Source organism: Sorghum bicolor, chromosome 9 (genome assembly GCF_000003195.3).
Source record: "Sorghum bicolor cultivar BTx623 chromosome 9, Sorghum_bicolor_NCBIv3, whole genome shotgun sequence".
Taxonomy (NCBI): Eukaryota; Viridiplantae; Streptophyta; class Magnoliopsida; order Poales; family Poaceae; genus Sorghum; species Sorghum bicolor.
Window position 1 is genome coordinate 12788148 of NC_012878.2, and position 26672 is coordinate 12814819.

The window sequence follows — 26672 nt, forward strand, 5'->3', positions numbered from 1 at the left end:
TAAAAGTTCAACTATTTTGAAAAGGGCATGATACATTTTGATATTGTTCCTGTTATGAAATATTAATGTGGATGTCCATAACTCCTATACAACCAAAACTACAACCTTCTACTTCAATGGTGTTAACTCTCCTAGTATCAATTCTTGTAATTTCATCTTACATGTATGGCTATATATAGAGGAGGGCTTATGTATTGGAAAGGCGATAAGAGAAAAGAGAACAGCTCATTTTCTTCCTCTCTAAATTTGGTCTTTACATTCTTACATACCTATTATTGATAGTCAAACTAACTATTGTATAACAGTTCCAAATATTTACTACTCCTAAAATTTCCTTTTATTTCGTAGGCTCAAATAAAGGGCTCCATTGATTGCTTTGGGTTTAAATCCTTTAGGGCCCATTAGAATAAAGGATTTACAATACGCATAATAAGAAAACATAGGAATGAAATATCCTAACACTTCAAATTCTACGTGCTTTCAGAACAAAGAAAAGTTTAGAATTATGCCTTTAGAAGCAATGTTGAAAAAACAAAAGGAACAAAGCAATGAAGTTGGAGTTCATGTTTAGCCTAGGATTTATGAAGGAACTTTGTACGATTGTACTTGGAACAAAGGATTGATCACATTCCTACAAAATTCTTATGGAATCATTTACTCATAGAAATTTTAATGGAAATCTAACATGTGGGTTCAACCTCTTAGAAACTTTCATTTGTGTGTGTCTCTCTATTCTAATTCGTGTGTTTCTCCTGTATTGTATCCAAATGCTCAATTAGAAACTTTTCTCCATTTGTCAATTCCTATAAGATTGCTAGTAACATGCAGCTATAATACTTTTTTTTTTCTATTCCTATGGTTTTGAGATCCTGTGTCCCAAATAGGCTCTAAGAATGGCCTAATCCATAGGAATTTCAAAGAAATTATTGGGAAGCATTCCTTTGTTCCAAAGGGTAGGATAGGAATTTTCCTACTAGAATTGAATCCTTCAAAACTCCTTTGTTGTTTCTTCATTCCAAAAGGGGCAAAGAATAAGTTTCCCCCTTTGTTTCAAAGGACTCGGCTCTAGTTGGAGTCCTCGTTCATCAAAACGGAAATGCTAATGAATATGTTTCTTGGTAATCTCATGTTATTTCCAGCCATAGCTCGCCTCGCCACAATTCGTAAAGCAAATGTTTGGTTTACGCGTAGACCAAGGTAGAACATCACACTCATTTGCCGCCACACTCTTAGGTGAACAATTTTGGCACCACCGTCACAACTCTCCCCAACTTAGTTATGGCGCAGCGAGGCCCATAACCAAACATCCCCACGCCTCAACAGTTACTCCAAGGATAGACTCATTAGGGCACACGCGGTGGTGCACCTATTCATTCAGGAGAGAGGCAACCACGTCAACACTCCTAACCCTTCCTTCCCACTAGAGAAGCCCTTCACCGAGTTCAATAATTTTTCTAGCAATCAAAATCACTCAAATGGTGATGGTGTAACTGTTAGAATATCTGGATGATCTGGTGTGACGTGGATAGTTTGTTAGTCTCTCTCGGTGTTGTTAGTTGATGCTCCATGGTTTATCTCTTGGTTTGTTGTATACTTGCTTTGTAAGCTATTCTCTCCATCTCAAATTGTAAGTCATTCCAAGAATCACAGAGAGTCCAAATATCTCAAGTTTTACTAAATTTATATGATATAACATTTATGGCACCAACTAAGTATCGTTAGGTTCTTCATTAATTATATTTTTACAGTATATGATGTCATAAATTTTTGTAATTTTTTTTTATAATTTTAGTCAAACTTGAAATGCTTACTCTCCAAGATTCTTAGAATGACCTATAATTTGGGATGAAGGGAGTAGATGAAATAGAGATCATGTAATTTAAGTTGTAGTAATTGTTCGCTTGAGCTTATCGGCCAAATCTGCCAGCCAGTCAGCAATGTTTTTCTTTCACAATAAATCGGTCAACTTTCTGCCATGACTTATGAGGCAAACGAATAAGGGGTTTAAGTCTGGGGCTGTTTCCGGCTCTATTTAACATGGAGGCGTGACCCTGGTATCTCCAACAACGAAGACGCAAACACGAGACTTATCTCAGGGTTTTGGGTCACGGAAAGGAAAAGGTCACACATCCAAAGGCTTCGTTCTCCAACAGCACAAACTCAAAAAACAGAGCACCTCACCCCACTCCGGCCGCTCCCCGCCTCAGACCCATCTCGAGCGCACGTGAGCCCCGGTGACCCCGCCCCACGGCTGCTCCCTCCCCTGTGCAGCTGCGAGCAACTCCTTCTATCCCTCCAGCGACCCCTCCCCGCAGTTGCTCCCTCCCTTGCGAGATCATGTGAGCTTCCTCCCCTGCGCAGCTGCGAGCGCCTCCTTACTTCCCTCCTCCGGGTGACCCCTCCCGACAGTTGCTCCCTCCCCAGTGAGATCCAGTGAGCTGGGCGAGCACCTCCACCCCCATGCGGCGGGGGAGCGGATCCAAATTCAGCGATGCAGCCAAGCCTGGTGGCTCTGGTGGTGCCCCCACGGTGGGCTCTCCTAGCAGCGCCAGCCGCTCCACCACAATGCTTCTCCTACGGGCCCACCACTACGATGCCATGGATTTTTGCGTCGTGGAGAAAGGCGACGCAAATTTGCGTCCTAGTTCGTATGGTACCAAAAATGTATGCTCCGTTCTCCGTTTGTTGTCTGTTGGAGGGCTGTTTTCGTTTTGACAGTAACGATTTGTATATAGGAGTATAGTATATAATATAAGCATCTAAATCTTGTCCCGTCCCTGTGTCCTTTGTCAACATTTTTTTTAAAAAAAAGGAGGTACAAAACGTGCTTATTTTAAACTCTTAGTTTATTTGGGCCATGTTTAGTTTTAAATAAAAAAATCGCGACAATATAACACTTTTATTTGTTTAGTAATTATTGTTTAACCATGGACTTATTAGCCTCAAAACACTGGCGGAGCCCGTCCGGCCACCCCGGCTGGCCGGCCGGGCTCCTCGCCAAAATACAAAAGAAATCTTTTTTATATTTATATAAAATTCTATAATTTTATAGTTAAATATTTTTACTTAATGAGAATTGTCGGGGCTTCTGAAATCTTCTGGCTTCGCCACTACCTCAAAAGATTCGTCTCGTAAATTCTGATCAAACTATGTAATTAGTTTTTATTTTCGTCTTACTTTATGTATATAAAGATTTGATGTGACGTAGAATATTGAAAAATTTTGAATTTTGGGTGGAAGTAAACAACGTGAGAAAGGAGAAAAACGATTCCCGCCTGAGCAATCAGAAATTACGACAAACAGAACCTAATAATCCGTTGTTACATTGGTCGACCCCAGCGACTAGTCAATTACTACTACATAAAGCAGCAAGCAGCAGGTTACACCTTTACATGACAACATCGGTTCCCCTGTTAAATCATCAAATCAGAGTGCCTCTAGAATCGTGCTTTCCTAGAAGGCCGTTATGTTAAGCAACTGCGTGCGGATTAATTAGGTAAGCAAACCACGCTAGAACGAACTAATCAAACCTTGGGAGCCATGGATGGAGCCAACAGGTACTTGTTTGCTTCCCGGCTTGTCCCGGCGCCCTCGTCGACGCCGGCCGCTCTAGCGCCTGCCTCCAGCGCCGGCGCCCATCATCTTCTTGAACTCGTCGAAGTTGACACTGCCGTCGCCGTCTGCGTCGACGGAGCGGATCATCCGGGAGCAGTCTGCGACGGAGCACTTGTCCCCGAGCTGGCGCAGGACGCGGTGGAGCTCCCGCGCGGAGATCAGCCCGTTGCGGTCGGCGTCGTACATGCGGAACGCCTCCCGCAGGTCGGCCTCGGTGGCGTCCTCTCTGCCCTCCCCCTCCTCCGCCCCCTCCTCCTCCTCCCCGTTGCTGCAGTGGAAGGCGATGAACTCGGCGAGGTCCACGAAGCCGTCGCGGTCGGAGTCCATCTCGTCCATCATGCGCCGCACCTCCCCGGGACCCGGCGGCGCGCCCAGCGCCCGCAGCACGGACGCCAGCTCCTCCGCCGAGATCTTGCCGTCGCCGTTGGCGTCGTAGCGCCGGAACACCTGCTCCACCTCCGCCACCGGCATCCCCCGCCCACCTCGACCCGCCGCCTTCGCCTTGGCCGAGTCTCCGCCCTTGACGCTCGCCATGGCTGCTCCCTCCCTCTCCCTCGCTCTGTGTCTCTCTCCTTGTTCCTTCGTCTCCGGGTCCGGGCTCCACCTTTTTTATCCGTGCAAGAGCCAACAGGCCACGTCGCGGCGGAGCTACGCACACGCACACGCACACTCCTCGGCTCTACGCATCCGCAACGCACCCTCATGGACCCGTGGGCCCGTATAAGCTTGCGCGCGTACCGGACCCGCGTGTCGGTGAGACCCGAGATGGCTTCGGCTGGGTAGACTTGATTGAGATCTGCGGCCCCCCGTGACAGAATCGTCTGGAGAAAAGGAAAGAGCGGACAAAAGGCAGACCACACCGCGGATGCCCGACACGTGGGCGTTCGAGTCCGGCTGACCCTGGGGACCCGCCATGTGCTTAGCTGCGTGGGCCATGAGTGCCAGAGAGCAGGATCCGTGACAGAACACGCGGGGACGAGACGAAAAGGTGTGCGCCGACCGCATCGCATCGTCCTTTGCGTGGTTGCGTCCATCGGTGGGCGCTGCCATGAGCCCATGCCCATGGTGACCGCGACTCATCAGCTCGCTTCACGCGGTCTCCTAACCGAGTCGGGATCCGCTGCTCCCGCTCCAACAGGCAACAGCGAATGCCGGCCTGCCACCCCTCAAGAACCAGGCTGAGCCGCAAATGCATACCGTATCTTCTACAACTAAAACACAAGAAAAGCAATCGTCCACAAACTCATTCGCTCCGCTCGCGACCAACGCATCCCCGACTCCTTCGCGCCGACAGGTGGGCCCCACATGCGGAGACGCAACCAACCGCACCGCGCAATCCACTAGGCCTCAGGTCCAGCACGCCAGCCGCCGCGTCCGCTGCCTCCCGCACGGCCACCATTGGCAGCGGCGGCGCCACCGTAGCCGATGGCAATGCCGCCGACGCCAGCAGCACCATCGCTGGCTGCTCCGTAGGGGGCAGAACTACCGAATCCTCAACGGAGGAAGCCGGTGGCGGAGGAGGAGGGAGCAGGAGCGGGAGTGGCGGCACGCCGGCGTCGGGGTCGATGGGGGGAGACACGGCTGGGCGATAGGATGCGGCGCGGGTCGATGAGCCCGTAGAACCTAGCCTGCCTGGACGAGGTCGACGAGCCGTAGAATGACGCCGCCGCCAAGGAGGGCAGCGGCAGCTTCCTCCCCGCCGCCGCCGCCGCCGAGGACGCGGCAGAGGACGGGAGCGGGCGGAGGTCGAGGCTGTTGGGCGTGCCGCCGAAGTAGCAGCACCGTGGCGCCTAGAGCCCTAGACACGCCTCGCTGCGGCATCCCCGCCGCGCGCTGCCACCCCAGCTCCAGGCCTCATCGATGCTCAGCCACACCGCACCGTGCGGCCTTGCTGGATGTGTCTCACTGCAGGACCGCGTCAGCCCTCACCTCCACCACCCGAACCTAGCTGCTTGCCTGCTCTCAACCGTGGTGGTTCTGGATGAGGATTAGATTAGGAGAGAGAAGTGCACGGGGAGAGAACCAGTGGAAAAACTTCATTGTCCATAATGCTATGAACTCAGATATATCCAAACGTATCTTCTCCAGATGCTATGAACTCAGATGTATCCAGTCATTCAGATGCTATGAACTCAGTTCTCCATCTGAGTACTTTCTATTGGTACTCTTAAATTTCTTGTTTCTTACATATTTGGACCGGTGGTTTTCTCATGATGATATGGATGGATTGGAGCCTGAGTTTGATTCTGCTTCTGCATGAGCAATAGGTAGTTCTGAACTGTCCAGATTCCCTGTGTTTGTTCAATAACAGTCCTATCCTGTTGATGTTCTTTGAAAACTGAATTTTCTCGTAGGCTACCTTTGATGCTTCGATAGTAAATCTGCAGTTTTGGGAGGCATCGCCACAGAGATAGGACTTGCAGCTGAAATTGTCGGTGATTGATCAGGCTATCCTATCCCCACATTATTTGATGAATGTTCATGCTGTAGTGTTCTCATCTCACTATCAAATAGATACTTACGAGAGGGGGTGGTCTCACTGATTGCAGATCTCTAGGTGATACTTGTATGGGCACAAAAGGAACCGGTCTCTTCATATACTCAAACCTACAACCTTGAACTCTCAACTCTCATTGTGTTTGTTCAGTGTCTTCTACCTCAAAGTAGATGATGATCGGGGTCGTTGTTGCAGGTCTTCTAATATTTTTGCATGGGCTTGTCACGTGGAATATGTGTTGGGAGTACTTCTAACCTTATCAAATTTACAAAATTCTATGAATCATCATACTTCTATTGAGTTAAAATTTGGATACTTCTAATCTACGTTACACGGATACGTCAGGATGGCCACGTATCCCGTATCGGATACGTATCCGATACGGATACGCTTGGGATACGCGATGGATACGTATCTGTGAAGTATCGGGAAAAAAATAATTCCAAAAAAAATCCGATACTTCCTCTGATACGTATCCACACGATTTGATGAATGACGGTGCGTATCTGCCTTCCGCCACGGACGCTCGGCTGCATGAGCACCGCCGCCTGATGTGCCTCTGCCCACATGTACGCACGAGGGCTGACAGCACCTCCCGTCTGGAAGCACACTGAGTGCCGCCGCCCGACGTGCGGCTTTCTGCCGGTACGCTCGAGCGCCGATGGCGCAGCCTGCCTGACGCCTCCCTCCTGCCCGCCCGCCTGCCTCGGTGGCCGCGACAACCAATGAACCAACACCAGCAGCACTTCCTGGTGGCGATTCAGCGAAGACTTCCGGTGATCTTCCCTTAATTCTTTTCCTCCTCTCCTGATCTAGTCACTCGGTGCTTTATTTCTTCCTCAATGGCAACCTCTGTTCTGTTCTTGTTGCCTGATTTCTGTCTTCCCGGGGAAAGGGGTGAGAACTGGGGAAGCAGGGATACAGACTGAGCGGTGGTGAGCTGTGCTGATTTTTTTATTGTTTGTTGCGTTGGTGGGGTGAGTGGTGGAGATGGAAAGCTGCGTCAGTGCTTCTGTTGTACTAAGCCACTAGTCTAGAAGCAGTTTAATAATCATAGATGTGGCTTCATTGAGCGTTTGATTGGCTTCTACTAATTTTAACATGCTTTATTACTTTTTAAAAAAAAACATAAAACGTATCCGCGTATCAAGTTTTTTAGAAAAATGGCGTATCTCCGTATCCGTATCCGTCCGATACCGATACACGTATCCGTATCCGTGCTGCATAGCTTCTAATTTCATCTGCAGTGGTAGAAGGTACTGGACATGTTTGGGACTTGGGAGATTCAAGCAGAGATGGGTAGAACTACAGCACTACAGCTTTCATTTAATCAAACTTGTTTCTGCTTTATCATGCTATGCTTTGACCGAAGCTTTAATTCTTGTGTTGCTGGCATTTCTGTGTTTCTCAGATAAATTAGCTGAAGTAGTAATTGGTAGTCCAACAGTCAAAATGTTTGGTTTGGGATTTCTATCTGTGGATGTTTTGTCTGGCTTTATATGTTTTTGTGCTCGCTTTTACATGTGGTTGCAGGATGAGTTTGGCAATTAGAAGTTCCTGTAGCAAAGAACTGAAATTTGAAACTGGGGGCAGGTCAGAGTCTAGAGCACGATCATTCCGGTTTTGTTAGTTTCATCACTTGTTCTCAGTGATTTCAGATCTGAATGGTTGGATAACATTCTGACTCTCCATGGATATCGCTGATAGTAATAGTAAAACAAGGTTTCTGGATGCTCTAAAATTGGCTGCATAATATACAAGGCCAGATTTCCATGTAGAGTTTTAGAAAATACTAATAAATAGATATGAATGTCCTCTAATTTTCTTTTGTTTGAATGCAAATCTTAGCATCCTCCAAGCATCACTCCTGTGCTCTCCTATCAGTACTATGATATCCTCACAGCCTATGATATTCCCATCTCGACTCTGTTAAGTTGATTTCTCATCAGTACCAATTGCAAAATTGCAGAAAAGAATTATGCTAAAATTATTAAATCAGCCTAAAACCAACTGCACTATTAAATAATTTCTCATCAGAACAAGATGCCTGTGCTTCCTAAGTCTGACTATAATAATTAAATCAGCCTAAAATTAGATGTTGAATGAACAACTCCCACCATCACTTCAGGATATTAATGTCAAGGTAAGTCGTGGTTGAAGTTCAATTTTCTCCGGTAATAGATGTCTGAAGCAACCTTGGTAAATATTTTTCGGTCCTCCTCTGATTGGAATATAAACTGAACATAACATTTATTGTACAACTGACCTTAGGATTTGCCTTTTTATTACAGATTATATTATAATAATAATATTGCTCTCTTTTTTCTAATGCCCATTTTTTGTAGAATCTAAATACTACTTTGATATCTGGCGTCCTAAATTGATAGGGAGCTGCTTGTTTGTTCCTAAGATGATGTTCGTTGGGGACAAACTGCGAAGGTCCGCAAGGGGAAGCAAGTGACGATACTTTTGAGGCATGCATACTCGTGCCTCATATGTCTGTGGCTACTTTATTAGACTGAATTTGAAGTATCTGCTTTAGTTGTTGTTTTAGCTCTTGCCGAAATGAATGGGTGTTATGCACAGGATCCTTGCAAAAAGAGGATAATAGTATACTTCAAGTTAATTAGTCTCTAGATTGCTTCTATCAGTTATAGTTTTATGCATACTGATGACTGGTATGCGTTTCAGGTTTTTTGTTCAAATTTTAGTAGGCAATAGGGTACTATGATCAAAACATTAGTGTTGGATGTCCTATCCTTCAAGGACCTTGTAGGAATTATTAGTGATGGTGTCAACAGACCTCCAGAGATCTCTAATGTGCTCACAAGAGAAATAAAAAACTATTGTATGACTATTCGTATCATCACATTCAAATGACATTCTCCTCACATGAGGAGACTCATGCCATTCAATTCTTGATATCAATTTCAGTGAACAATTAGTTAATTTTCATTTGCCTTTAGTATGTTTAAGTCATATTCAGTAGTCATGTTTTCCTTCTATATCTCCAAATAGGTATGGTGATCAAAATGTAGCGATATAGGTATGGTGATTTTATGACACACGAGAACATCCAAGCCTTTGGCCGCTACAGCTGGAAATGTTCATGTGCTATAGTGGAGGGACTTCTTGGAAACATGGGCCAGAATATGATGTTCATAATTGTACTCTGGCATTGTGTGACCATGTCTGGTTTATTGGTTTTACACCTGAGATTTAGAGGCGATATCTAGATTCGGTGTTTAAGGATGAATAATGAGTGTTCATGATTATGTATGCAGAGTTCATCAAAAATATTCCAGTATAATACACATTCACCCTTGCATTGTCTTTTTGAGGTACCCGTATAATACACATTCATATATGTATTATCGTGGTATTAATTTTTCCCGTTGCAACGCACGGGTATTTACCTAGTACAGTACATAAGGTTATCTGGGTAGAACATAGGGCATCCCCAGCGGTTTTTGAGCAGTTTTATAAATTTTGTTTGGTAATATTGTTATTTGCCACCTCGTAAAACAATATAAAAAGAAAATAAAAAGAACATCAACTCCAACAGTTTGCTAAAACTTATTTAGCAAATTTATAGTTTTGCCAAGTCTTAAAACCAAATATCTAGTAAAAAAAAGAGGCATTTTCCAACAGTTTGCTATTTGGACTTAGCAAAAGAACTTGGCATCCTAGGATTTTTGTCAAAATCATAAAATTGAGCCTCCAACAAGTTAGCAAAACTAGTTGACAATTAGGATACACGTGATGCCAAGTGATGGATGACTTGATATATTTGCCAAGTGAAGGGGAAATTTTGCCAAGTAGTTTTGCCAACTTATTGCCAAGTAGTTTTGCCAACTTATTGGAGACTGTTTTCTGCGGTTTTAGAAAAAATCCTAAGATGCCAAGTACTTTTAGCAAATTGTTGGAGTTGCAATTTTGATTTGGCAAAAAAATCTGCTGGTTCCAAAGATCAATGAAGAAGCATCAGGTTGTCAGCTTGCTATAAAAGCGCGCACATTCAGTATACCAAGCCTATTCTAGGCGTGCATAAATGCCAAGAAAACAAGAGAATTTGTCAACTTGCTATAAATACCAAGCTCAATTACCAAACTGATGGCTAGGAGATTTTGAGAGTAATTCTAGAAATTTTTAAGATTTTTCGTCACATCAAATCTTATGGCATATGCATGAAACATTATATATAGATTAAAAAATAATTAATTGCATAAATTATTTATAATTTGCGAGATGAATCTTTTAAACCTAGTTAGTTTAGACAATAATTAGCAGATACAAACGAAAATGCTACAATAGCCTGTAGTCTAATAACAATTAAAAAATAAAAAGTAAAGTGACAAAGACATACTTCATTCATTCTAAATTATATGTTTGACCTTTTTAACATCAAGTTTGACCACTCATTTTATTCAAAAATTTATACAAAATATCATGGCTTGATTTATTAATAAAAGCACTTCAAGAATGATTTAGATTTAACTATACTCCCTCCGTATAGAATTTATAAGTTTTTTTGACAAGGTTTGAGTCAAACATTGGATATATAAATCATCAATAACTTTAAATTGTTGAGTTCGCAAAATAAAAATTATATGAATAGATTTGTTTTTAAAAATCTTTTCATAAAAATATACATATATCATTTTTCTAAATATTCTTATAAAAATAAGACGTCAAAGTTGTATTTTGAAGACCGTATCACTATCCTAAACGACTCCTAGATCTTATATAGAGCGATGTATAAATCTATAACTCTTATAAAAGCAAAACCCCACTAGCCTGATTCTCTAGCATCTCCTTAAGCCACATCATCATCCTCTTCTCCTCTATTCCACATAGTGCCATGTCATCATCCTTCATTTTTTCAAAAAATCATTTAATAATCCCAAATGTCTTTACTATGCATGCGCCTAGCCATAGACCACGCAGATGAAACCCCTTCTCTCTCCTCGCCCATAGCCCTTCCCCTTCCCACTACACAGATAATAATTAACATCATTTTCAGCTAAACGCTTGCTCCACTTTCCCTCATCATCAATATTATACGTCAAGAGTCTCCATGATGGCATTTGGATGGTGTATATATGTTCTTCTCATTGCTCACTTATACATGTTGTCGATATTTGGAAACGCAATAAGGAATTGATCCGCAAGCGCACAGATATCGGTGAGCACTTCACCCGGAAGGTTATCCAGAGTATCGTATTTATTTTTTTACCACTAGGAGAAACAGTGCATCTGACTAACCCAGTCTATTACTACTAACCTTTAGGCTACAAAGAATATTTCTCGATGTGAGTGATATATAGAGAAGACTACAACCATAATCTCTTTCTAACCTTGGTAAGGATAATCTACTATTCTATTGGGGAAGCTTACGGAATCTAGACACCACAAAGGATGTTCAACCCGCACCTATAAACCCTATCCTTCCTGCTAACGAGATATGGTCTGCAAAGGTATCTCGAAATTGTTATGTTCCTCGCTACTACCATGGTCCAGCTAGTCAGGGGATATCTATAAGTATTCTAGCCTAAACACCACGTCTACGCTAGAGATAATTACTCTAAACTCTACGCGAAGAGATTAAAGTAAACTCATAAACCAAAGAACAATAAAACAAGAACTTACTAGAATTTAGAAGTCGAAATACTGAAGAATCCTAGGAGCAAGCCTCGGGTTAGAAGACTTGATCCCGTAGGTACAACCTCAGAGTAGACACCGACAGGCCGAGCTTCCTCCGATCTACACCTCCACTCTATCTCTCTCAATCTAGTAGAAACTAGAAGATCTAATTCTACTCACATTGGATGCTAAGCCCTAAGTCTATTTAGAGGAGAGGTATTCCTTCGAGGGCTCCTCTCAACTCTATGATGAACTTGTGTCTCCTCTACGGGCCAGGGGGTCTGCTTATATAGTCCCCTCAGGTGAACGTGGGCCGTCGGATCAAACCGACATTGATTGAACGGTTATCCTTGATCATTTAGGTCGGTGGAGCGTGATCCGCGAGTTTGGATGTGATTGGGCAGAACTCCTGGGCGTGCGCCCTACGGGGGTGGGCGGGCGCCCTGCCCCCGGGCCCGATCGCCTTCCCGTTCGTTCCCGTGGCTTCTGGAGTCTTCTAGATGGTAGAAAATTGCGCGGTGCATTAAATCTCTATGTAATCCCGACATGTGGGCCTTTCTTCCTTATTTCCTGATAACCCCCTGCAGAAATAGATAAACAACAAAACTCGTGGAATTCTGTCAGATCAAACCCTAATTCTAGGTGTTGTTTGTATATTGGTCCTTTCCCTTGTTTATTTAATAATTAAAATTGATACTTAAGAACCGTCAACAAATACTCCCATACTTAGGCTTTTACTCATCCTCGAGAAAAGGATGGTTAAGAAAATATCTGGGGTTAAAACATTGTAAAACATTCTCTTCATATCTGCAGGGTGTTGTAAAAATCCAATGTGTACCGTTGTCAGGAAAATATATGATCAAGAGTAGAGGTCCTTTCTTCTTAGTCCTGTCACTTGGAGTTCTTGTATATTTTTGAAAAGAAATTTAGCATACCTTTATCCTCATAGGTTCTCTCAGGTCACTCATTATCTTTTATATCTCACTGAGGCTGTTTTAATTTGCAAAAATTCTTGAGCATACTTACTTTGCATTTCTTGCCTGATCAAAACAGGATCCAAGGAGAGGAATGCCATACTCTTAGATCAAAGACTTTGAAAATTTCAAATCTTGTCAACTCTTACTGGCATATTGCTTATTAGAGGGACCATGGGCTATCATTTTCTTCTTTATTTCTCTCTTCTTTTTTTAAGTGGATACCGAGGTACCCCTAATTCTACTACCGGACACTTGTCCATTTTTTCTACGAGGTTGTCGAGCACTTGCTCCTTTTTATTTCCTCGAAATACTCATATTTTTGCATAGCCCATGCCTCTAACGCAATAATACTTCGGAAGAGTGAATCTTTCTGAATAAATGTTTTGATCTTAGGAGCATGATAAATCTCTCAACAAGGGTCTAACTCATTTTGAACAAACTCAATACAGAGCAGATAACTTTTATAATCATCATAATTAATTTTTTCAGGTTTATTAGGCATATAAAACACTGAGGATGGTAGCTAGAATTTTTGAATGTTTTTGAAATAAATTCTCCAAGCAACAATGATATCAAGAATAAGGTACTCATACTCTACCATCTCACATTCCATAATGACTTAAGTAACACAGGGTTTTAAAATAATTTTTTAATAGTCGCAGGTTTTCAGAAAATATCACAGAGTGAGATTAATCATGATTTGAGATATTTTAATCTTTTTAATTTATCATGTCGGAGATAATATTCTGCATAATCCAAGATATATGTGTATGTATAAAGTGTACAGAGTATGTACGTGAATCGTAGAGTGGTGTAGTCGAAGTGTGTTTGGCATGTCGAGGGATCTCCCCCATACTTGTTTTCTGCTTTCTTGCACAAAAATAAAGTAGAGACACACAAGACATAATAATAATAATAATAATAATAATAATAATAATAATAATAATAATAATAATAATAATAATAATAATAATAATAATAATAATAATAATAATAATAATACTCTTTATTAATCTTGAGGCATTTATTACAAATGACTAGTAACAAACTGAAGCTAATAGTAAATCTAAACCGAATTTAAAGATAAATAACTAAGATGCATTGCCTCAAGATCTAATCTAGATAACTTAGCGGCGCTCTAACTCCCTGATCTTCTTATTGGCACTAGCAAGATCATGCCTAAGACCTAGTATCACGGTGTTGTGGTTAGAGAGCTGCCTAGTGATGGAGTTAACTGATGACTGGAGGTCTATGATGACCCTGTCTAGCCTGCGTACGTCCTCATCAATATCTACTATAGTCTTGCGACGCTTAGGAGGAGGGATGAAACGGACTTTGGCTGCTCTAATCCCTTCAAAGTAAGGCCTCTCCTCCTCCATAGTGTAGCGGATGCTGCTGATCTCGCCGCTCCAGTTGGTCTTGACTCCAACGACCCTCTCATTGGGTCTAGGTGGAAGGATCCTAGTGTCGGTTGGCACCTTGATGGTGGCCTCCTTCTTGGCTGATGGTCCCTTGAGAAGTAGGGGCTGTGGTGGTGCGGTGAGAACTGGTTGAGCATGGTAGGATTGGGCGGAGCTGCGCTGGCGTAATGGCATGGCTTCTAGCTGTCGCTCTATGTTGGCCGGGACGAGAGCGCGAGCGTCAGGGTCTTCCTTGGGCTTCATGTTGAGGTTGAAGGGGACGACTTCCCAATCGTCGTGGAACTCTTCGGCCATTGGAGCAGCGAGGGACTGTTGACGGTCCTTAATGATCATATTTAACCATCAACTAATCATGGAAAATGATCCAAATGCAACCAACACCCAGACTTATGGTTTTATCTGACAGAATTCCACGAGTTTTGGTGATTGTCTATTTCTACAGGGGGTTATTAGGAATTATGGAAGAAAGGCCCACACTCGGGTTTACATAGAGATATTAACGCACCGCGTAATTTTCTACCATCTAGAAGACTCCAGAAGCCACGGGAACGAACGGGAAGGCGATCAGGCTTGGAGGCAGGGCGCCCGTGAAAGGTCCAAATGGCTAGAGGGGGGTGAATAGCCTATTTAAATTTTCTACAAACTTCAACTAGACAAGTTGATTAGTAAAACAAAAGGCGAATCTATTCTAGCACTAGCACAACTAAGGTATGCAAGCCACCTACACAAGTCTAGCAAGAAAGCTAAACACTAGTTACAACAAGAAAGCACAACTAGAAGCTTGCTACACTCCTAAACAAGAAGACTAAACGAAACAAGCTAAACAACTAGCAAGGTATACATGTAAGGAGTGAAGAGTGATTGTTATACCAATGTTGTAGAGTAGGGATATATCCAACCAATCACTCACAATCACAAGAGAATCCTCGGCAAGAGATGACACAAGATTTTTTACCGAGGTTCACTTGCTTCCCGGCAAGCTAGTCCTCGTTGTGGCGATACACCCACTTGATGGATCACGAGCTAATTGGCAATCCAAAGCCAAACCCTCAATGGGTGCCGCACATCCACTCACAAGATGGGGATCCTCTAAGCCACGAGCAATCCACTAGAGTAGCCAATTGCGATCTCCCGCGGGGAAGGCTCAAGAACCCCTCACAAGTCACTTGGTGAGACTCGAAACAATCTCCAATCACGAGCTCAACACCACCGCTGCTCCAAGCCGTCTAGGGCGTCGGGAAACACCCAAGAGTAACAAGAAATCCACAGCAAACTTAAGAATCAAGTGCCACTAAATGCGACTCTCAAAGCAATGCACTTGAATCTCACTCAATCTCACTAGGATTAGCAATCAAGCAAGGAGATGAGTGGAGAGTGTTCTCTAGCTCAATGTATGCCTCAAGTAATCAAATGTGCAAGAGAGCACCTCCCAAAGCCGGCCACCTACTATTTATAAGCCCCTCAAAGAAACTAGCTGTTGGCTGTTTTCACTGGGCTGAAAACTGGGGCACCGGACGCTACTAAGTGAGCACCGGACGCTCGACTCCCTGTGTCCGGTGCACTGGAGTTGGCCACGTGTCCATCCTGAATCTCACGAGTCAGATCCTAACGGTCACATGCGGATCACCGGACGCTCTGCAGATCCACACCGGACTCATGCGCAGAGAGTTCCGCAAACCTGCGGGTCACCGGACGCTAAGCACCGGCAGCGTCCGGTGCTCACCGGACCCATGTGCAGAGAGGGTCGCAAAACACCCGCACACCGGACGCTAACCATCAGACGCTCTCAGAGTGCGTCCGGTGCTCAACCCTAGCAGGGTCAAGCACACCGGACTCTGAGGCCAGCGTTCGGTGCCTCCGCACTCAGCGTCCGGTGAGTGTTTCTCAGTGAGAAAACACTCCCGCAACTTCACCGAATTTCCCACCGGTGCAATAAAAAATATGCACTTAATTTTCTCAAAAGCGAACCCACATCCCTCTCAACCCTAGGAACTCCACCTCCTTTGTAAAAGTGCTAACACCAACAAGTGTCCACTGTTGACGGTCCTTAAGTATCAAATTTAATTATCAAATAAATAAAGAAAAGGATCCAAATGAAATCAACATCTAGACTTAGGGTTTTATCTGACAGAATTCTACGAGTTTTGGTGTTTGTCTATTTCTGCAGGGGGTTATCAGGAAATATGGAAGAAAGGCCCACACGTCGGGATTACATAGAGATATTAACGTGCCACGCAATTATCTTACATCTAGAAGACTCCAGAAGCTACGGGAAAAAAACGGAGGCCGAGAGGGGCCAGAGGCAGGGCGCCTGCCCTTCTTCCCTGGGTGCCCGCCCTTTGTTGGAGCCCAATCAGGACTCTTTCTCTCGGGAGATCTCCACTGACCTAAAGGATCAAGGATAACCGTTCAATCTAAGTCGGTTTGATCCAACGGCCCATATTCACTTGAAGGGACTATAAAACCAGACCCCCTGGCCCCTGGAGGAGAGAGCCTCTCAACCCTAATTCATTATTCCTCAAGGGAGAAGAAGCCCCTGATCAAGATTAGAGCCACCACATCAATTAGATATCTAGATTAGCATAGCTACATAGGATTAGAACTAGGAGTCAATCTTCGATTGGTTTCCGGATCTATCAAGAGGATTCTTGGTAATTCTCTAATTGTGCTTCTAATTGCTTTCTAATTAACTTTGTTCTTCAATATTATGAATATGACTTTGTTCTACTTCAATATATTGCTTATGACTTTGCTCTACTTGTTTATATTCAAGATTATATTGTTCTTAGTTTATCATAGTTATGTACTTGGCTTAGTTAGATTGGATCTATATACATGCTTAGGATCGTATAGCGTTTATCCATCGGATCCATGGGTAAATGATAAATATTGTGTAGGCGTGGTGCTTATACCGTATTTATCTGCGATTGTACCCAATATGCCAGATCGTGGGGTAGTTCGTGATAGTGACAGCTTCATTGATTCTTATATAGTCCCCCTCTCATGTATTGGGCTGGCAGAACAATATTATTACAGGGAAGTGATTACTATGCGTGGGCGTAGTCTTGTCTCGCAATGATTGCTAAGTATGCTTGCACTAACTATGATAATGCTAGACTATATAGTTGAGGATAACTTAGGAAATATTCTTGTAGTTCGTTCTAATTCCATGCTAATGACTTTCTAGAGTATCTAATTGAGGTGCTTATCATATTTATTATGTGGCTAGTTATGATCAGATTAATTATCTTTGTCACTATTCATTATTTCATATATCTTTTATGTGACACTTATCCCTATATGAAAGAGTTAGATAAATGTTCTCAATTATACATGCAATGATAGATATTCAATCTCATATTCTATTCTGTAATCAATATTGATGATTGTTAATCCCTTCCCTGTGGTAAAAATATAAATAACGATACGTGGAATACTTCCGGGTTAAAATGCTACATCGGTATTAATCTGTGCGCTTGCAGATCCCATTCATTATTTATTTAGAAGAGCAATTGCATATTTCAATACCGCGTCTCTCATGTCATACTGGGGATGACAACTTGGCTTAAGTTGTATGAGGGATAGGTTTGGCATTTTTGGCACTGTTATCAGATTTAGAAAACTAAGTCTACTTTTGGTAATGATGTTAAGAATGCCCAACAAGCATTTTTGGCGCCGTTGCCGGGGAAGGTTGATTACTAATCAGGAATGGAATAAAGGATTTTGAGTTATCATTCGCATCACTAATATGATTGAGCTTATCTATTCTCTCATACAGTTTTACCCCGATATTTTTCTATTTTATCTTATGCAGGGAAATGTATGAATAGAAGACATCTTCAAGGAAACTTTGTTGACAATCCCGAAGCATTATTCAGAAGAACTAGAGCCAAGCTAAATAAGAGATCATCAACACTTCACCAAGAAGCTTCATCCAATCAAGAAGATCACTGGAACTTGTCTTCAGAGTTCGAAGCCATGGCGAACAAATCAATCCGCGAGTTCTCAGCTCCCACTACGGACAACATCCGCACTGGACCTGCTGCAGAGATCGATGGCAACTTTGAGCTCAAGCCTGGACTTATCAACATGGTGCAATCCAACCAGTTCTGTGGGAAGGCACACGAAGATGCTAGTGCTCATCTCCAACACTTCCTAGAGATTTGCAACACATTTACCATATCAGGAGTTTCCAGAGATGCTATACTACTTCGCCTCTTCCCATTCTCACTGTTAGGGAGAGCGAAGCAGTGGTTCTACGCTACAAAGGAGAAGAATACTACGTGGGCACTCTGCTCAACAAACTTCCTGGCTAAATTCTTTCCCATGGGCAAGACCAATGCTCTCCGTGGGAAGATTACAAGTTTTCAACAACAAAATGATGAATCTGTTTCAGAAGCATGGGAGCGCTTTCAAGACTACATCCTAGAATGTCCCCATCATGGAATGGAGAGTTGGCTATTGATGTAGACATTTTATCATGGGCTCGGCAACAGTGCCCGAGAAACCATAGATGCTGCAGCTGGAGGAGCATTCTTATCACTTACCATATCACAAGCCACAGCTCTTGTGGAGAAGATGGCGTCCAACCAAAGTTGGAATGAAGAAAGGACCCAGACACGCAAGAAAGGTGGAGGTATGCATCAGCTCAAGGAGGTAGACATGCTGTCTGCAAAGCTAGACCTGCTCATGAAGAAGCTCGATGATAGAGCTGGAGACAAGAAAGAAGTTATGCACATCTACGACTCTCACATGACTTGTGAGGAGTGTGGAGATACTGGACACTCAGGCAATCACTGCCCTGAGATACTTGAGGATGTGAACTACATCAACAATAACAACAACAACTACTACAACCGTCCTCAACAAAATCAAGGTTGGAATCAACAGAGGCCTAACTACTCAGGTAATTATCAAGGTAACAATTCTTACAACAATAATAATAATAATAATTTTCTACCTCTGAGAGAGTTAGTGTCTAATCAAGGAAAGCTAATGGATAACCTATCTAAGAAATTAGCATCAAATGATAAAATGCTAGAAAATATAAATAATAGAATAGATAATTTCTCTACTGCCATCAAGAATCAAATTAGCTTTAATAAAATGATTGATTCTTAGTTAAATCAAATAGCTGCTGCTGTTCCTGCTACTAACCCCGGTAGGCCATCACAACCGGAAGGATTAGAATCTGCAAATCTTGTAGACATGCTTGATGCAGGTAATAATTGGAGTAACCCCGTCACTGAAGTTACTACTGACCTTCTGCTGGTCAAGAGAGGCGATCCAGAACGCCCCGTCATCCCAATCTCCATCGGCATGGTGGACGTCCTAGAAGCACTCTGCGACTTTGGCTCCAGTGTCAACATTATACCCAGGGTACTCTATGAAAAATTCTTTACATATCCTTTATTAGAAACAACCATGTGTTTGCAATCAGACGATAAGTTTTCCAAAAGGAATATTGAAGAATCTTTATGTCCGAGTTGGTACCTTGTACGCCCCAGCAGACTTCGTAGTGGTAGAGACCGGCAATGATGAGAGGGCACCTATCATCCTAGGGAGGCCATTCTTAAACACCGTGGGAGCTGTCATCTACGCTAGTGCTGCCAAGATCAGTTTCTACATCAAAGGGAGGAAGGAGACATTTTTCTTCAAAAACAAGACTACACAAATCCCAGATCAATCCAGACGTGAATCAAGGAAGAGGACCAACAGGAGGAACAGGAACAAGCAAGTGTGGACCGAGTCAGCTAAGATGGTCACTGCAGTTCATGGAGGCCAAGATCATCAACTTAAGTCACTGTTTTTGACCAAGAAGGACGACCCAGGAATGCCAAGCATCTACTGCTCCATAAATGGATACAACTTCTACAAGACGTTTTGCGACACCGGATCGGGCGTCAACATAATGGCCGCAGTCACCTATCGGCTCTTGTTCGGAACCATGCCTTTAAAACCAACATACATTCAGCTCCAGATGGCAGATCAGACATTTCAAGAGGTCAAAGGAATAGTAACTGATGTCCCTGTCAAAATAGACGATCATTTTGTCTACACAGACTTTCAGGTTATTGACATGGGAGAAGACGAGTACGATCCACCCATCATCCTTGGAAGACCGTTCCTCAGCACCGTTAAAGCAATCATCTACATTGGAACTGGAGAAGTCCATATGCACTTCCTCTCAGAGAAGGTACGCCAGTATTTTATTGACCCTAACTATATCGTTGAAGAATCTAAGCAGGTAAGAAAACGACGCAACCGCAACCAGAGGAGGCAAATCATCAAGGACAGATGGGCAAACTACGAAGGAGAAGTTGTAAGGTCAGAAGACGTAGAGTTTAAACAGAATTATCCAGAGGAGACCGAAGCACCGAGTCAGGTATGGAAAGAGAAGATAACTATACATGAAGAGGAGGCGCTGCCAGAGGTACAGACTATGCCACCCAACGAATCCCAGGACAATTGAGAAAGTAGAGAGTCCCGTTCGGAGGACTTAAAAACACCGAACGCCTTGCCAAGAGATAAACTTGGTAGTTATCCTTTCCCTTTCAATTATTTCAAGTAGTTTACTTAGTTAATCATGTTCGTATTATCTTAAAGAGAAAATAAAAATATGAAAAACAGTAAGCCCCATGTGAGTATACGAGTGGCATAAAACCCATAAGTACATTCACTGTGGTGGCATAAAAAAATAAAATAAATATTTCATTTCTGCTTTATAAAATAAAAATATAAAAACAGGGAGTAATAATTATTAAGGAGTCTCAACACGATAAGGGCTAAATATTTATGCTAACACTTAATCAGTTTCACAAAGCTTTGTTGTCTATTTGAGCTCCACAGAATTCAAGAATCAAGAAGACTAGCAGACAGAGGACATTCTAATAGCTGCCAGAATGCTGCTGACTTTCAAATACACCTCTGCCACCTGCTAGCTACATCAAGAGAAATTACGTCAAAATTCAGCTTGGGGGAGAGCACCCCCATTTATCCCACTAAGTATTTCTATCTATCTTTATACTTATACTATATTAAAATATTAATACACATAACTATGAAAAAACCAAATAAAGATTTTGTGCTTATATACATATATATATGTCTTTTGCTTAGTGTGTTTAATAAATAAATAAACTGGCTATGCTAATCTGTATCTTAATAATAAAACTCTAGCATGGATATGATGAATAGTTGCTCTGCCTAATTTGCACATTTTAAGTTCTCTCTCAAGTTTAGATATAACTGTTATAATTTAAAGCTTGCTCTAGACCTAAACTTGTGGGATGAAAACTTGATCTGAAGTCTAAGTTGTTAACGGATACGATATGGGAAGGTTGAGCTGCTGTTTATCTGTTCCTAGAGATGTTAGAATTCTGGAGAATTTTATCTTTGAAAATCTTTAAAATGTTGCATGATGAGTTCCTGTATGATGAGAGTTTAAATTCCTACCACAGCCATATATACATGCTTGCTAGACTTTGAGCCACACATTTACTATTTACTGCTTATGAGCATTGAGTGTGGTCAAGGTGTGTAGACCCTTAGGAGCTTGTCATGTAGTTAAAATCAAGATTTCACTAGCACGTTCACTCATATATGCTACTTCTACTCCAGAAGTACCATCCACATATATCCACCCATTTTCATCTCCAGAACCACCTAAAAATATTCTACTCCTAATCCGGGAGAGAATAGCCAAAAATATTTCTATTTTTTCCTTGTGAAATAAATGCTCAAGTTATCATGTTACTACCACTTGCTATATTGTCTTATGAGATGAGTGTTCTAAAAAAAGAAGAAAGAAAACATACGAGGAAATAAAAAGGGGCAAGTGCCCGGAACCTCGAAAGAAAAGAAAAAGTGAGACGAGAGGTAAAAATGGACAAGTGTCCGACAGTAGAATTAGGGGTACAAGATACCCACCTGAGTGAAAAGAAAAAGAGCATCTCATTCTCCTCATAAAATTTCAAAAAAAGCAAGGAAGGTATGTATCCCCTCAAAAGAGCAAAAGTAGAATTAGGCTTTCACCATTATTATCACCATCATCACCATACGCCATTCATTCGCCTCACATGCACATCTTGATTTGACTTATTGATTTGTTTCTTTGGATCCATGGTTTGACTATACAATAAATGTCTTGTGAGTATGTATATTTTATCTCCCACCTATGAGCTCCAGATATTAAAGCCTTATTAGAGTATGGTGAGAGAGAAGGCAATGTCACTATGTCTTATACCACAAATACTACATATATTGAGAGAAGGCATATACCATCACTGCCTTGGTAAGGATCCAGAAATACCACAAAAGAGAGATCTGAGAGAATCATACAAGAAATCTCTGAGTTTTATTTGAAAATCTGCAAAAACTCCAGAGCTATAGCTGATCAAGAATAAGAGACATGGCACTTGACTAGACTGTTCTATCTTTTAACTACTCAAGACAGAAGTGATGGTTACAAGTCCCATGGTGAAAGGTAAAGTAAGTAAGTTTTAAGCCTTGACAGTTTACTCTAACTCAGAGATGAGATCTTATTTAAAAAGCATGTGTACCGTCAATTTTTAAAAATATTGCAACAACTTATGATCCATAGCTGAGTCTATCCTTGCTCAGGGATGAGCAAGAGGTAAGCTTGGGGGAGTTTGTTGACGGTCCTTAAGTATCAAATTTAATTATCAAATAAATAAAGAAAAGGATCCAAATGAAATCAACATCTAGACTTAGGGTTTTATCTGATAGAATTCTACGAGTTTTGGTGTTTGTCTATTTCTGCAGGGGGTTATTAGGAAATATGGAAGAAAGGCCCACACGTCAGGATTACAAAGAGATATTAACGTGCCGCGCAATTATCTTACATCTAGAAGACTCCAGAAGCCACGGGAAGAAAGCGGAGGCCGAGAGGGGCCAGAGGCAGGGCGCCCGCCCTCCTTCCCTGGGCGCCCGCCCTCTGTTGGAGCCCAATCAGGACTCTTTCGCTCGGGAGATCTCCACCGACCTAAAGGATCAAGGATAACCGTTCAATCTAAGTCGGTTTGATCCAACGGCCCATATTCACTTGAAGAGACTATAAAACCAGACCCCCTGGCCCCTGGAGGAGAGAGCCTCTCAACCCTAATTCATTATTCCTCAAGGGAGAAGAAGCCCCTGATCAAGATTAGAGCCACCACATCAATTAGATATCTAGATTAGCATAGCTACATAGGATTAGAACTAGAAGGAGTCAATCTTCGATTGGTTTCCGGATCTGTCAAGAGGATTCTTGGTAATTCTCTAATTGTGCTTCTAATTGCTTTCTAATTATCTTTGTTCTTCAATATTATGAATATGACTTTGTTCTACTTCAATATATTGCTTATGACTTTGCTCTACTTGTTTATATTCAAGATTATATTGTTCTTAGTTTATCATAGTTATGTACTTGGCTTAGTTAGATTGGATCTATATACATGCTTAGGATCGTATAGCATTTATCCATCGGATCCATGGGTAAATGATAGATATTGTGTAGGCGTGGTGCTTATACTGTATTTATCTGCGATTGTACCCAATATGCCAGATCGTGGGGTAGTTCGTGATAGTGACAGCTTCATTGATTCTTATATAGTCCCCCTCTCGTGTGTTGGGCTGGCAGAGCAATATTATTACAGGGGAGTGATTGCTATGTTTCTCATTTACCTTGCTAATATCACTATGCATGGGCGTAGTCTTATCTCACAATGATTGCTAAGTATGCTTGCACTAACTATGATAATGCTAGACTATATAGTTGAGGATAACTTAGGAAATATTTTTCTAGTTCGTTCTAATTCCATGCTAATGACTTTCTAGAGTATCTAATTGAGGTGCTTATCATATTTATTATGTGGCTAGTTATGATCAGATTAATTATCTTTGTCACTATTCATTATTTCATATATCTTTTATGTGAAACTTATCCCTGTACGAAAGAGTTAGATAAATTTTCTCAATTATACATGCAATGATAGATATTCAATCTCATATTCTATTCTGTAATCAATATTGATGATTGTTAATCCCTTCCCAGTGGTAAAAATATAAATAATGATACCTGGAATACTTCTCGGTTAAAATGCTACATCGGTATTAATCTGTGCGCTTGCAGATCCCATTCATTATTTATTTAGAAGAGCAATTGCATATTTCAATACCGCGTCTCTCATGTCATGCTAGGGATGACAACTTGTTTAAGTGGTATGAGGGATAGGTTTGGCATTTTTGGCATTGTTATCAGATTTAGAAAACTAAGTCTACTTTTGGTAATGATGTTAAGAATACCCAACATCCACCACCAAAGTGTATGTGTGTTAGCTTTTCACAAACATTTTTACCCAAAGGAGTTAAGTTAGCTCTTTGCTAGATCCTAATGTATATGCTCAAGATATGGACCTAGTAGCACTTGATTCGAGAGATGACCGTGATTTCCCCTCTTGATAGTCGGCTATCTATCCTAAACCCGGTCAATCACTTCTCTACTCATCTTAGACCGGCAAAAGTAAAACCCTATGTTTATACCTTTGCCTTGATAACTTTGCTCCTCGTCTATCACCATGATCTCCACATCATGCTACATCTCTTTGTGATCATGTGGCCACCTTTCCATGCCACCATGCATCTTCATCACATGTGCTGCTATGCCTAACTCAAATCACTTAAACACAAGGCATTAGCAACTTGGTGTCATTAATTACCAAAACCAAACTTGGGCTTTCAGCCCGCCCTACTCTCCTGGGCGCCCGCCCACCTACAGTGCCCAATGAGAGTCCGTTTTGCGGATCACGCTCCACCGACCTAAAGGATCAAGAAAAACCGTGCGATTAATGTCGGTTTGATCCGACGGCCCAGATTCATCTGAAAAGACTATATAAGCAAGGCCCCCTAGCCCCTGGAGAGCATACCTCTTCTACAGAATCAAAGCTAGGGTTTCAATTCTTCATCCAAGTAGAGAGGATCCCTCTAGTTCTTCTAGTTCTACCTCTAGTTCATCTAGTTCTAGTTCTAGTTCATCTAGTTCTAGTTCTAGTTCTAGTTAGTTGTAGTTGTAATCTAGAAAATAGGGAGAGAGAAGAGGAGAGCGGAGGAGGAGCCGGATCTATCGGATCTTCCTCAACATTGTACTTTTGCAGCAACTGGTTCGTTCTTCATCATTCTTCAAGTTCTTCAATTCATAATTCCTGAGTTCTTTAATTACTTTTATTTACATTCAAGTTATTTATTGGATTCCCGCTTGCATCAAGTGCTATAATCTTTGCAACATTAGAGTAGTAATTAATAGATTAGACGTGGTGTTTAGTCTTGCAATTACCTGGAATTGCACCCAATCCTGCGGATTGTTGTGGTAGCCCTAGGGTAGTGACAGCCCTAACGGTCGACGTATTCCACCTCGTTTGGATCGGTGTTTGTAGGACCGTAGTCAGACCTTCCTAGCCCCCTTCTCATCTCTTTCTGTGGTTAGTGCTCTGATGTCCCGAAATAAATAATCTTTGAAGTAATTCTTGATTCTTAGATCAACTAGAGAACTCTCAGGAAACTTCCTCTCTTCCCACCAAAAATAATTATATAGTTATCCTTGGGCGATCTTGAATCTTAATTAGTACACTCACGTTCCCTGTGGAAAATCGATACTCTAGAATACTCCCGCGTGAAAGCTACATCGGTATCCGTGTGCTTGCGGATTTTTCTGTTTGCGTTTAAAATACCCAACAGGGACTAATCAAGCTCTAATTGAAGAAGGAGGGAAGGCTTGAATAGATTGGTGTTTGAAAACTGACGTTAGGGGTCTGTTTATATAGGGGTCAAAAAGTGCCTCTAGGGGTTGTTCGGGTTACTCCCGTTGCCGTGCGTGCGAAACATTCCATCTGAAGGATTATTTGGTTTACCATAAATGTGTTTACCGTGACGGAGGAGAACGAGACTGAGAGGGGACAGGGGCTGGGCGCCCGCCCTGTGTCTGGCCCCTCTGTGGGCCCGCTTTCCTGAGCGTGCTTCTAGATGCAAAACTTATTAGGAAAATATATACGTGTCCCTAAAACGTCATATTAAAAAGGTTGGGCTCTAATTCTCCATGGGAAGGTAGAAATGGATTTCGTCTATTTCTAATTCTTTATTGGGCTCTAAAAATAATTTAAGATGTTGACCATTTACCTTGAATAACGTACCTTCGTCATTTTGAAGTGTGATAGCTCCGTGGGATGATGAATTGATTACCTTGAATGGTCCTTCCCATTTACTCCAGAGTTTTCCATGCCCGAAAAGCTTCACCCTAGAATTAAAAAGTAATACCTTATCTCCAGGTGCGAACTCCTTCTTCTTGATCCTCTTGTCATGCCACCTTTTGACTCTTTCTTTATAGATCTTCGAGTTGTGATATGCTTTCTCTCGCCATTCTTCCAATTCTGATAGTTGCATTCTTCTATGATCCCTAATAATCTCTAGGTCCATATTCCATCTCCTTATGGCCCAGTGTGCTTTGAAGTCTACTTCAACAGGTAG

The 26672-nt window shown here is 42.2% G+C and overlaps 1 protein-coding gene and 1 long non-coding RNA gene across 2 annotated transcripts; one reads left to right on the forward strand and one right to left on the reverse strand.

Annotated features, from left to right (window-relative positions):
* Positions 3253–4280, reverse strand: LOC8066629 (probable calcium-binding protein CML18). The gene has a single exon (XM_002440776.2). It carries the CDS (start codon positions 4147–4149, stop codon positions 3610–3612), a length of 540 nt encoding a protein of 179 aa, XP_002440821.1. The 5' UTR covers positions 4150–4280; the 3' UTR covers positions 3253–3609.
* On the forward strand, positions 5293–7818 carry LOC110430189. Its single transcript, XR_002447496.1, has 2 exons — positions 5293–5882; positions 5970–7818. It is a non-coding gene; the product is annotated as an uncharacterized LOC110430189 (long non-coding RNA).

Bases quoted from the DNA above. Each gene is read 5' to 3' on its own strand.
- LOC8066629 (XM_002440776.2), bottom strand. From the start codon at position 4,149: ATGGCGAGCGTCAAGGGCGGAGACTCGGCCAAGGCGAAGGCGGCGGGT.